General features: G+C 44.3%; 1 protein-coding gene across 3 annotated transcripts; it reads left to right on the forward strand.

The window, feature by feature from the left end:
- Positions 1 to 1536: 1536 nt before the first annotated feature.
- LOC127776766 (SAC3 family protein A-like) lies at positions 1537 to 12178 on the forward strand. 3 transcript variants are annotated; one of them, XM_052303322.1, is made up of 13 exons: positions 1537 to 1770; positions 4403 to 5218; positions 5373 to 5897; positions 6200 to 6298; positions 7289 to 7392; positions 8449 to 8626; positions 8702 to 9172; positions 9312 to 9452; positions 10221 to 10280; positions 10750 to 10880; positions 11002 to 11135; positions 11232 to 11461; positions 11543 to 12178. In XM_052303322.1, the coding sequence occupies exons 2-13, from the start codon at positions 4412 to 4414 to the stop codon at positions 11639 to 11641; spliced, it is 2979 nt and encodes a 992-aa protein (XP_052159282.1). In that variant the 5' UTR covers positions 1537 to 1770; positions 4403 to 4411; the 3' UTR covers positions 11642 to 12178. The 3 variants fall into 3 exon arrangements, with proteins under 3 accessions (XP_052159282.1, XP_052159267.1, XP_052159276.1); XM_052303307.1 differs by lacking the exon at positions 1537 to 1770 and adding an exon at positions 2034 to 2833; XM_052303316.1 differs by lacking the exon at positions 1537 to 1770 and adding an exon at positions 2849 to 3798.
- Positions 12179 to 12717: the final 539 nt, after the last annotated feature.

Consider the following 12717-nt stretch of genomic DNA (forward strand, 5'->3'; position numbering starts at 1 on the left):
GCGCAGCAGCGCAGGCGCCGGCGGCCAACTGTGTGCGGCGGCGCGGCCAAGGCCACGACGGCGTGGCGCTACGAAGTGGCGGAAGCTGGTGGCTTGCCGTTGTCGGCGTGGTCACCACCCTTGCCCCAGATGAGCGCGTGGTCTCACATGACGCGAAGAAGGAGGATAGCTCGGCGGCGAGGCGCAAGCCACCGGTGCTGGCCTCCGGGTCCGCCGGGATGACGACACACGCGAGGCTACATAGCCCGGACGCCGCGGTGAGCTCAACCACCGAGTTGCGCCGGTTGAACCTGCCCATGAGGAGCCACGAGAGGACGGACACGGGCATGGTCGCCAGTGACAGGATGAGCATCTTCCTTCGTCCCGGATGAGTGTCGGCAAGCGTCGTGAGTAGAAAGCCTCCGACGAGGTTGTCAGCGAAGAACGACGACGCTGGGAGGGAGACGAGCGCCGGGCCGCCGCCACTCTTGAGCGCCTACTCCGACACAACCGACGTCCTGGCCGAGTGGTCCCACTCATGTCGCGGCGCTCCGCCACGAGCGCGACGACGCCACTCATCGCCAAGCCGAGCACGTAGATGAGCGCCGGCGCGCGTGGCTGCACGTAAACCCCCCTCCCGTCGGCGAACGTGGCCGGCACCGTCGCCGTGCCCGCGGATTGCCGCTCCGCCACCCGGCTTGTCTGGGAAGAAGGAGAGGGAGAGGGGACTTTCATGTGGGGGCCACGTGGGAGTCATTTGAGCCAAGGGCAAACTTGTCTTTAATCATTGTTTCCCTAGTTTTTCTCCAAAAATAATAAAATAATGCTGCGGATGTCCAGCAGCCAATTACCATTTTTTTACGATGCCTTGCCGCAAATACACGTTTTTACGGTGTCCTCCAACTTAATTACACGTTTTTTAAGATGTGCTCAAGCAAATTTGCCAACTTTTTTACTTTTTCATCTCTCTCTCTAGTTTCCCCACCAGTACTTTGCGTCACGAGAGAAGCAGGCGCTGCTCCTCTACCTTTTCATCTCTCTCTCTCTTTACTTTCCCACCGCGCGAGCGGAGCTGCGGCGGCAGTGCCGAGCTAGCGGAGCGGCGACGGTGTCGACCGGCGGCGTCGAGCGGCGCGACGGACGACGGCGGCGGCCTCGAGCGGCGCTGTGGACGACAGCGGCGGCCCCAAGCGGCGGATCTCTCTCCTCTCGCCCCGGGCGGCGTCGAAGGCGGCGGGCGGGGTGGCCCGAGCGGCGACGGTGCCGGGCGGCCGGGCGACCCGGCCGGCGCCACTCCTCCCCCGACCAGCACTCTTCTCCTCCCCGGCCGACGTCTCTTCTCTCCCGGCGCTGCCCAGGCACGGGGAGGCGGGCGCCGGACGTGGAGTGGAGCGCCGACGCCGGACTTGGAGCGGGGTGGCCGGCGTCGGACGTGGAGCAGGCGGCGGCGCCGGACGTGGAGTGTGGCGCCATCGCCGGACTTGGAGCGAGGCGGCCGGCGCCGGACATGGAGCGGGACGAGGAGATCGGAGGCGAGCGCGCGCGCGGAGCAACGATGGAGAAGCCACTCGCTCCAAGCGCGGTTGCGGCGCTCTCTCCCTGCCCCATGCGACCTCGATATCACCGGAGAACTTGTGACCTTCTTTGGACGCGAGGACCTCAGGTTGGTGGGCCCAAACACGGACGTGGCGTAGATTCTCCCCGCTTTGCCGACGTGGATTGCTCAGGCTGAATGCCAACTCATTGCTTTATGAACGTGGCAACCCATTCACAGTGCACGTGGTCTTACAGGTACCAACTTTATAACTTTACTAACTTTTTCTTTATCCCCTCCTTTCTTCACTCCTTTTTCCCCACCCCATAGCCCCAAGCCGGGCCGAGCTCCTCCGCCACCGACGGGAGAGGCGGCGGGGCTTGGCGCTCGCCGGCGCACCACCCTCCTCTCCCTCCTCCCACCTCCCATGAAACAACGGCGAGGTCGGCACGCGGAAGCGGGCGGCGGAGGAATCGGCGGCGGGGGAGCTTGGCGACGGGGGAGCTCGACGTCGGCCGGTGAGGGCGCCGTCGCTTCACCACCTCTGCGGGCGAGCTCCTCTCGTCGCCGCCGGATGGGATGGCGAACTCGGCACGGATCTGGCTCGGATTCGGCGCCCCTACTCCTCTTCCTCTCCGGCGAGCTTTTTCACTCTCTCACTCTCCTTGCTATGTGGCATGTGTTTCTCTCACAAAATTTGCTAAGGTTCTCGGAGCCAAAACTAGCCATGCGAACCTGGTGAAAACGTGGGCCCCATCTCCTTCTCTCCTCCACACATGCATTGGACCGACATGGACAGAGACTACCACACGCCATCTCACCGCATCGTGAATGGCCTAACGTTGGGCCTGCATAACCAGTTTTTGGGCTAGTCAGGCCCGTTTACAAACCAAGCCACAAGGTTATAAGCCCACACACACGTCTCTCTTCTCTACTCGTCCCCCTCCGCCGCACCCGCCGACCCCTCCTCTCTCGTCCCCGGCCCGACGGAGGTGGAAAAAAAAAAGAAAAAGAAAAAAAAACTCAAACCGCCGCACTCGCACATCCGGCTCGCCATAGTCCCCCTCTTCTCCAACGAAATCTTCGCCGTGTCAACCCGCGCCTCCGATTTCTCCAGCTTTTCTTTCCCGGGATTGCGCGCGTGCTCCCTCCCGCTCGATCCGGCTCCGCTTGCCCGTGCTAGCCGCGGACTCGGGGGGTGGCTCTCACCTGTTGTGAGGCCGCTAGGGTTTCAGCTCGAGCTCTGGAGCCGTAGGGCGCCGGGATATGGCGGCCCAGGGCGGGGAGGCGGCTGCCGGATCCGACGCCAAGCCCACTGCGGTATGCTTCCTCTGCTCCTGATTCGGCGTCAGTCCCTAGCTTGTGAGTTGTGAGGCCTCTGCCGCCGCATCCTTTTGGCGTTGTGATTATTTCCTGCACTTGCGCGGTGTGATTCGCCTCTGCTTTGGGTTAGGATGCAGTGGGTGGTATCCATAATCTAGTTGATTACTTCAGTGTTTTCTGCTTGGGCGTGTTGCCTTGAGAAACTTAGGTTTAGTGCAACGGTTGGATATCTAGTTGTAGCCGGTGGAAGATGTTTAGGGATGTTTTTTTTTTTGCTAATTTACTTGTTCACGAATTTAGGAAAACCAAGGACTGAAATAGTCGAAGTAGGTTGATGCCATATATTACAATGTTGTTGTTTACTACTACCTCCTTCCCCAAATGTTTGACGTTGGTTAGTTCCAACGTCAAACAGAAAAGAATGGAGGGAGTACTACTGTTGCTTTGCTTATAGCATAATGGCTGCGCACTCTTCCTATCTACGTACCTAGTTGACAAGCCGTCATGGTTGTTGGTCAATTTGCTGTGGTTTAGCCGTTTAGTCCCCCGGAGGTTAATACATGAGGCGCTTATAATGTTGTCCGTTGCCAGCGTTTTGGATGTAACTGAATAGCTTGTTTCATTCTGAAATTGATAACGTTGTTTGTCTGCACTCTACATAAATTGTATGCTTCATTCTGTACTCTTTAATGTTCAGTGGATATGGCTGATATGGAGCTGCCACGAATAAAGTTTTAAATGTTATTAATTAGAGCGTGCCCACCTATTTACAAGGCGTTTTCTTTCCCTTTTTGAAACCGGCATGCCTAATGTTTCGGATATAGCAGTAAACAGGTTTCGGAAAGCTAGGATCAAAGAGCTACTGGTGAAACCATTTAGCACGTGAGGACCTGCTTTTTAGGAGTCTGTTTTGTGAAGTAATGCCCTAAGTGTGAGGACCTGTGATGCCATCTGCTTATTCTGTAAGACATAAATTTATAAAGATGGGCATAAATGTAACTGTACTTATGTAGGTTTGTGTTAAATTTGTTGTGCATCTTTGCTTGAACGGCAGGTTAAAGCCAGTTGATGCTGTAGTTTGTGTATATTCTAGTATTGCATTTATTAGACAGTTTCTGCTGTCATTTGTTTGCCACGTCATCCTTTTAGATTTTCTCTGCCACATCTGACATGTCATTATGTACTATATTGTGAGATAAAGCATGAAAGGGGAATTCTGCCTTGTATAGATAAAGGTGGTTTTGTACAAAACAAGTAAGGGGAATTGTACATAAAGGTTTTTTTTGTATAAAGACTGTCTTATAAAACAAGTCATTACTGTGTGAATATTACCTTGGCATTCTTTTTGCATCTCATGCTGTTTTTTTTTTCTGTGGGTCACGTGGCACAATAGTGTACTCCTAATGTTTTTCTGCCTGTTTCTACACTTTGCTACATGGGGATCGATATTTCTTTCCATGATTTTCCCTGTTTTGCCAGAGAAGCGTCATATTGTGTTGTAAGTTTTTTTTTTCACATCATACATTGTTCCAACCTGAAATTTTGTTTGTTCTAAACAAATAATAGGGCACAGGCATGGAGCAGCCAAGTCCATCTCCATATCAACCTTCAGCTTCTGATCATCATTTGTGGTCTTCTTCGACTGGTGCTCCCTGGAACTATTCAATGAATAACTCTAACCAAAACACAGTTTATTATGACCCACAAAGGGATGTGTCAGTTCCAGGATCTACTGAAAATGTGACAAGTGGTGCAACTCATGTGGTCCAATCAGCTATGGGCATTACTGGTGCAACTGATTCTTATGCACCTTACTCGAATTCTGTTCAACCCGGTTACAATGCTCCACAGTATCCAAACTATTACTATAACTGTCCACAAAGTACAAATGAATCTTCTGTTCAACAAGGAGTAGATCAAAGTTCAGGTGCTGCTTATCAGCCTCTTACTTCATTTCAGAATTCAGGATCTTATGTCGGTCCTACAAGTAACACATATTATAATGCTGGTGCTCATCAGACTGCACCGGGATATGCTACCAGCAACAATTATTATCAAAGCAATTCCTGGACTGGCGGAAGTTCTGGAGATAATCATGTACAATCATATCAGAGCTATACTCCATCAGATACTAATGCAGCCCAGAGTTCTAGTTCACTACCCAACAATTCTTACCATTATCATCAGCAGTATAATCAATGGCCTTATTATTATGATCAGTCCGCACCAAGTTCTGGTGGTCCTGCAGTTGCTGTCAGCAGTGTTTCTGATGCAAACACTGCCAGCGTCAGTTCTGGTTATGTTTATCCGAGCACCCAACCACCTCCACCAGGCACTACATGGAGAAGTGATGCTGGTGCAACTGCTGTCCCTCCCCCGCAGGTATTATTTCTTCATTAGTACTTTCCTGGTTCTTCCGACAAGGGAACCTGTGACTCTGAGCACTTCCTATGTCCTATTCATTGTATATTTTTTTATTCAGGTTTTTCCCACAAGTAGTTTTGCGTTGCCAAATTTAACAGTTAGCAATTGACAGGCACCAGGAACCCCAGTGTTTCAAAATCAGCATGTCAACCAGGCAGCAGGTCCCCCAGGGTATCAAAACCAGTATGTCAACCAGGCTCCAGGCACCCCAGGATTCCAAAACCAGTATGTTAACCAGGCACCAGCTGTCCCAGGATTTCAGAACCAGTATGCTAACCTAGCACCAACATATCAACCGGGCACTACATACTATAGTCAGTTACCACTAAGTAACCAAGCAGATCAACAGAAGGCTTCACGTTGGCAGGGTCCAATTTCAAACGTTTCTTCAGTCAATCATGTTTCTGAAAGTTCTCAACCAACTTTTCAGGGTTCTGCGACATCAGATGCTCTCAGGGTAAACAAAATCCAGATCCCAACAAATCCTCGAATAGCTCCAACTCTTCCTATGGCAATGCCCAAAGTAGAGAAGAGAAATTTAGAAGCTGATTCATCAAAAAAGCCTGCATATGTTAGTGTCGCAGTGCAAAAGAATGATGTGAAAGCAGCTCAAGATGGTCACGAAGCTGTAACGCAGGTGAGTAACGATTCTATTTACTTGTTTTTGTTTTGGTGATTATCAACGATACTATTATTATCCTTCAGGGACAAGGAACCAACTTTGTGGAAATTTAAACATGCTTACTCCTTAACATTTCCATTTTTGAAATTATATTTGTACATTCCTGGCTCTCAAATAAGTGGCAGTGCCCAGATTCAAAATTTGTCAAATCTCTAATGTACTTAATGCCTGTCGATTTCTCATGTGGTCATGCCAAATATAACATGCACAGCTTTACATCTACCTGTTTTGTTTACACAATTTCCTGATCTGTTTAGGGATCAATCCCTGTTTCGCTTCGTACTTATGTTGGGCGGAATGTTTCCCGTTGCAAGGATGATGCCCAGAGGTCTGCCGTGCAGAACATCTTGAAAGAGGTTCAGTAATCTGTTGTTTTTAATTCTTTTTAAACACTATATCTTGGTTTCTGTCTGGCTGGATTCTAGTTATAGACGCAACCTTCAGTTCATGAGACCTTTAGTAACTATGGGAATGGGTAAAATAGTTAGGGTTGTTCCATACTGAAGTTAACACACTAACATCAACGACAGCAATAAATAAATAGATAGGTAGATATATACAAGGTACATAAACAAAGATCCACAAAGAAACAATGGCACAGAGGCCAGACAAGCAAATAGAAAACAGAGTAGATCACGTAGGTGAATTCCTGAAGCCTCTTGGAGATTTGGCAGAAATTTCTTGTTAGTTTTTACCTGAGAAGGTTCATTTCTGCTGTAAGCATTCTCTTCCACCTATGCTTGTTTGGAGGAATCTTGTCAAAGATGTATCTGTTCTTTAGATTTGGCAGAAACTTCTTGTTAGCTTAACCTGAGAAGGTTCATTTCTGCTGTAAGCATTGTCTTCCACCTATGCTTGTTTGGAGGAATCTTGTCAAAGATATATCTATTCTTTATAACCATATATGCCAGCAACCAGAAGGGAAAAAATTCTTTATACACTTCTTTACAAGATGTATATGCACGCCTTGTGGAGTTTAACCATAAAAGTAGAGAGCTCCTATGGATCTCTATCAACTCCCAGCAAGCTAGACTGAATTCACAGGAGACACACAGATGATCATAATCTTCAATATAATTGATTTGCGAAGAATACATGCTTCACTCTCCACTTTGGAATTCTTCATTTTAAGCATGCGCGTTGCGTTTGTTTTACCGTGGAGAAGTAGCCATAGGAATATTCTATACTTAGGCATGCATTAATTTTTCCACAAAAAGTGACTTCATATTTAAGCTCTTAAGTTGATTTTCATTATGCGCCCATTGGAGCTTGCCATGAAATATATGTTCTTACAAACTTCATAAAGAGTCTCCTAAGTCCCAAGTTTTTCCCTTCCGATAATTCAGATAATCACCAAGGCAACTGCTGATGGTATCCTTCATACTAAGAACTGGGACATTGAGCCACTGGTTCCTTTGCCAGAAAACATTACAAGCACAAATTTGACAAGGTGTGCTGCTCTTCCCTCCATTTCCTCCTTCCACTAGTGATGATGTAGCTTTTCATGTGGCAGTAACCATCAAATCATATGCTTGTATTCTTGTATAGCACCTTTTTGGTTAGTAGTATTCTTTAGGAGTATTTCCTGCAGCTTGATTTGAATTATTTGGATATTGGAAAGCAAATTTTGTTGCCATTGATTTATAACTATGTAAAGATGCTTTGCTTTGTTCACTATGAAAAAAATCTCACATTTTTCTCTTAATGCTTGAACATACAAGTACTGTAAAAACTGAGAACAACAGCACTGTGCTAGATGCAATATATGCCACTTAAGAAGCATCATGGGCAGGATCACCAAATCATAATTCCTCCCCCACCTCCCCACATAGAACTATTAAGATCAAGAAATTATTGGAATAACATCTGTTCTTTGCTTTGTTGTTCAACACATGATAAGGGTAAGTGGGTTACTTGCTTAGGCAGGTAAAAACATTGTAGAGTCTACTAAGAATGCATGGTAGTAGGCACATTGACATGTCAGTTCAGTGGATGCCTCGGAGCACCAGTGCATATTGTGTTGGAGGGCCTAGCTTCTTCCTGAAGATGCTTTTTTGGAATAAGCTGGTGGGGACGGACTTCAGCTGGCCAGTACTATAGGGGCTTAAGCCTCTCTAACAAACCTCAAAATCTACCCGTTAGAGTCTTATAGAGGATATAGGCTCATGCCATATGGTGGTTTTAAGCTTACAGAGTTCATCAAAACAACACCATAACCAAACAACTAATCTTGGTCATTGAGATAATCAGATAAACTTGGGATTTACGAAAAATACCAATATACCATTGCCATTGTAGCACTGAGGCATCGTGAAGTTGCAAAATGCCATGCAAATATGCTTGGGTTATAAATGCCATAGTCATCAAAATCCATGCTATTCATGTCCATTTAGGAGAAAGGTAATATCACATATGATGGTACTTTCCACACTTTATCGTATTTGCAAGTTCATGATTATCTTAATGATATAGAGCTAAATTTCTCAATCCTTTTTTTCTTTGGCAGCTCTGCAAAGGATTTGAGCCCCTTCTCCTTCTCAACTTCTAGGAGGAGCCCTAGTAGACGTGCAAAAAGCAGGTGGGAACCTGTTGTAGAAGAAAAGGTTGCAAATAAGGTGGAATTGATTTCCAAAGAATCAGCAAAGACCAATACCTACAATAGTTCAGAAACAACTAAAAGAGCGGTAAGATCTCAGTATGGGTTCATATAACATGCATGCCTTTCATTTATGAGAAATACTTAGCTAAATACTTTGCAGGGTAGAAGTTGGGATATTGGGAAGTTTCTCCAATCCCGTCAGGCTCCTTTAAGTCAATATAATCAGAGACCTAGTAAAAAGAAGCGGATTGGTGGTAACTCAAGTCTAACTGAAAATGGAAATGTTTCAAGTGACAGTGATAAGGAGCAGGATCTGACAAAATATTATGCTAATGCAATCACAATAGCAAATTCACCAGAGGAGAAGAAACGCCGGGAGCATAGATCCAAGCGTTTTGAACGTAGTCAGGGTGCTGCATCCTCAAAATCTAGGAGCTCTGTTCCAGATAAGGACGGAACATCCAATACATATGCTAGGAGATCTATGCCAATGCTTCTTAGCAGAAGTAATGGAGATGATGTTAGCTTCGCTGTGGAGGATTTGGATTGGGATGCACTGACTGTCAAGGGAACATGTCAGGAAATTGAGAAAAGATACCTTCGTCTTACATCAGCACCTGATCCTGCCACAGTGAGAATGCTCTGCTAATATTACCTTGTAAACTGCCTAGATTGGAAAAACATATTGTTGATAGGAAATTGTCTCTAGATGTTGTTTTCTTCCTTTTGCTACTCCTTGCTTTAGTTTTGTTTCATCATACCTTTTTCAGGTAAGGCCAGAAGATGTTTTAGAGAAAGCTCTTCATATGGTTGAAACATCTCAGAAGAATTATCTGTATAAATGTGACCAACTAAAATCAATTCGGCAAGATCTTACTGTTCAGAGGATTCAGAACGAGCTGACTGTCATGGTAGCCTTTCTTAGCCCACTTTGTGTGTTATATACTGCATTATACTCCTGTTCACTATGTTAGTCCATTTTCACGGGAAATATCATTTCACAATGTATCCGAGAAAAATAATACTCCCTCCATCCCAAAATATAAGGCACAACCATTTTTTTCTGTCTCATAATATAAGGCGTGCATGCATGCATACATTAATTATCATCTCTTGGTTCTTTTAATTTGGTTTATTTTAATTCATGTACCATTAAGTCTCTCAATCACATTGCTTGCATGTATGGATATGATTCAATTAAGGAGGTGATTAAATTTTTTCTTGGTCTTTGTGTTAGTAGTGGTTGTGCCTTATATTTTGGGATGGATGGAGTAGTTGCTATTTGCACTCCTTTTCCCAAATTTAGTAATGTGATCATGTGAATACATAGTTGCTGTGTGCTATTCAATATGGACGCACATGATCATTTCTTATCAATTTTTTTCTTAAACTGCTGCTTCATTGGCCTATTTGCATGGTTGGCTAGGACAGATATTACAGGACGGAGTAGTTTCTAACAGTTTGGCGTGCCTCGATTATTCTGTTTGTTTTAATGTTTTGATTCATGAAGGAAATTATTTAGTTAATATTATTTTGGCATGCCATCCTTTTTTACTCTATTATCTATCTTTGATTTTTCATGTCAACGCTGTTCCAACTTCCCGCCATTTGTTTCATCTTGCCTGCTTTTTTTGGTAGCTTCCATATTACTTGTTTTATTCTCTCTTTTTTTTTTTCAGGTTTATGAAACTCATGCACGCTTAGCACTTCAAGCTGGAGATTTACCTGAATTCAATCAGGTTTGCTTATCTTGTTCTGAATGTCTGTCCTTATTCCTGACATAAGAATAATAAACAAGTGTCATGTGCTATTGTAGTTTCATTACGCACGTCTACTAACAGCCTTGTTAGAAATTACCCGCTCTCAGCGGTTTGAGCCAAGTTAACGTACATAATACTCTGGTGAAATAAAGCCCCCCATGTCCTTATTAGTTTCTAGTTGAAAGTCTTGACCCCCCCCCCCCCCCCTCCCTCTTTTTTTTTAACAGAAGCATATATGTAGCACATGGTCTATACTACTACCAATTGCAACTGCCGTAGAAATGCAGTAAATTAGCCATGTTAAAGTGTTGGTACTTCGCAAATTGTGTCTTTTCTAAAACTGGATGCTCTATTCTTGAATTATTAAGTTTTGTTTGTCTAGTTGCCTCACAGAAGAAAGAAACCTACAGCCTAATTTTTTTATTGTTTCTGCTGCAACTCTTTGCAGTGCCAATCGCAACTGAAGAGATTATATGCAGAAGGAATCAAAGGCTGTCATTTCGAATTCTCTGCTTACAACTTGTTGTGTGTCATGTTACACTCTAATAACAAAAGAGACTTGCTTTCTTCAATGGCAAGGTTGGTTATTTCACATGAGTTGGTTAATATGAGTCCATTAGGGTTGCATAATATGAGCACATATGAGTTGGTTATTTCATAGTTACATGAACCTTATTTGATATACATCCATATCTAATAGCTTGCCAAAGGAAGCCAAGCAAGACAGAACTGTCAAACATGCTCTTGCAGTTCATTCCGCTGTTTCATCTGGAAACTATGTTCTATTTTTCAAATTATACAAGACCGCACCTGACTTGAATTCTTGTCTTATGGGTAAATATGATCTCCCTCTCTCTGTAATTTGAAGTGTTCATCTAATTTCATTGAGATGGTGTTTTTGCTTTGCAACTTGCATGATTGGTGCTGTAGATCTCTATGTTGAACGGATGCGCTTTGAGGCTATAAAATGCATATCTAAATCATATCGCCCAACTTTACCTGTAAAATATGCTGCACAAGTTTTGGGATTCATGGCAATTGACGAAGTTTGTGAAGCTAAAAGAGCTGATGGATTGGAAGAATGTGAAGAATGGTTAAAAGCGCATGGTGCTGTTCTTTCAGTAGATAACAATAACGGAGAATTGCAGATAGACACAAAGGTAAAACACGCAGCAGGTTTTTGCAATGTGTTTGTGTTGTATTGGCTTTTGAAACACTGCACTACCTCTATTGTTCGACAGGTTTCTTCTACTTCCCTATACATGCCGGAACCTGATAATGCTGTTTCACATGGTGATGCATCACTTGCTGTGGATGATTTTTTGGCACGAACATCATAGGTGATGCCATGCTGAGCATTTTTATCACTCATGTGGCACTGAACTTCGAAGGTATTTCTCGATTGCATGTAGCAATGCCTGTAGAGGAATGTTCTGTTAAATGCAGGGTAGGATCTTGAAATGGATCAGCTGAAGGGGGAAGCACGGTCCCTTGTCGAAGAGAACAGAATGCACATGAGCAGGTCGCTTTCTATTATACTCAGAACGTGCTCTGGGCCTCTGAATCTCAGATGCTGTGGGATCGTTGGCATGTTGCTAGCTCTACAGCCCTGCAGCAGTTCCATTTTGACAAACAAAATTCTGGAGGCAGCATTAACCGAAAAAAAAAAAAAACCCTCCTCGAAGTATACATTGGCGGGCATTACTTTTGTACCGTCCCAGCCAGACGACAAGTGTACATGTTGAGATGTAGTCGTACCTTCAGGCTTCAGTGTATTGTACAATTTTTGTTTACATCGGTGACCCTGATGTTACTCATTTCATTGATCAACTGCAAATAGTTAATACAAATTTGGAAGTACTCATGTTGCTCGACTACTGTTTTATTCTCTTTTTGTTAGGTAAAATGAAAAAACAAACCTGAGTAATGTCGCAACTAGACGATTAGCCGTGTTAGAAACTGTGCATTATGGCAGAATCGTCCTGAGTAATAAACTGGCCTTTTTGGGACGGAGGGAGTAGAATGTATACATTATTTCCGGTACTTGTTTTCAGTAGTCAAGTTTTATGTATTTTGATCAATAATCAAAGTAACAAATACATTTAACGTCTAAAAGTTATATCACTATATTCATATTTCAATGCTTTAGCAAAACATTAATTTTATAGTTTGTTGGGAATATATTCAAGTTTACCCAAGTGTCTTACTCCCTCCTTCCCATAATATAAGGGTTTTTGATTTTTTTCTTATACTGTTTGACCATTCGTTTTATTAAAAGAATTTGGAATTATTATTTATTTTATTTGTGACTTACTTTATTATTTAAAGTATTTTAAGCACAATTTTTCGTTTTTTATATTTGCACAACTTTTTTGAATAAGACGAGTGGTCAAACAGTACAAGCAAAAAGTCAAAA

Source organism: Oryza glaberrima, chromosome 1 (genome assembly GCF_000147395.1).
Source record: "Oryza glaberrima chromosome 1, OglaRS2, whole genome shotgun sequence".
NCBI lineage: Eukaryota > Viridiplantae > Streptophyta > Magnoliopsida > Poales > Poaceae > Oryza > Oryza glaberrima.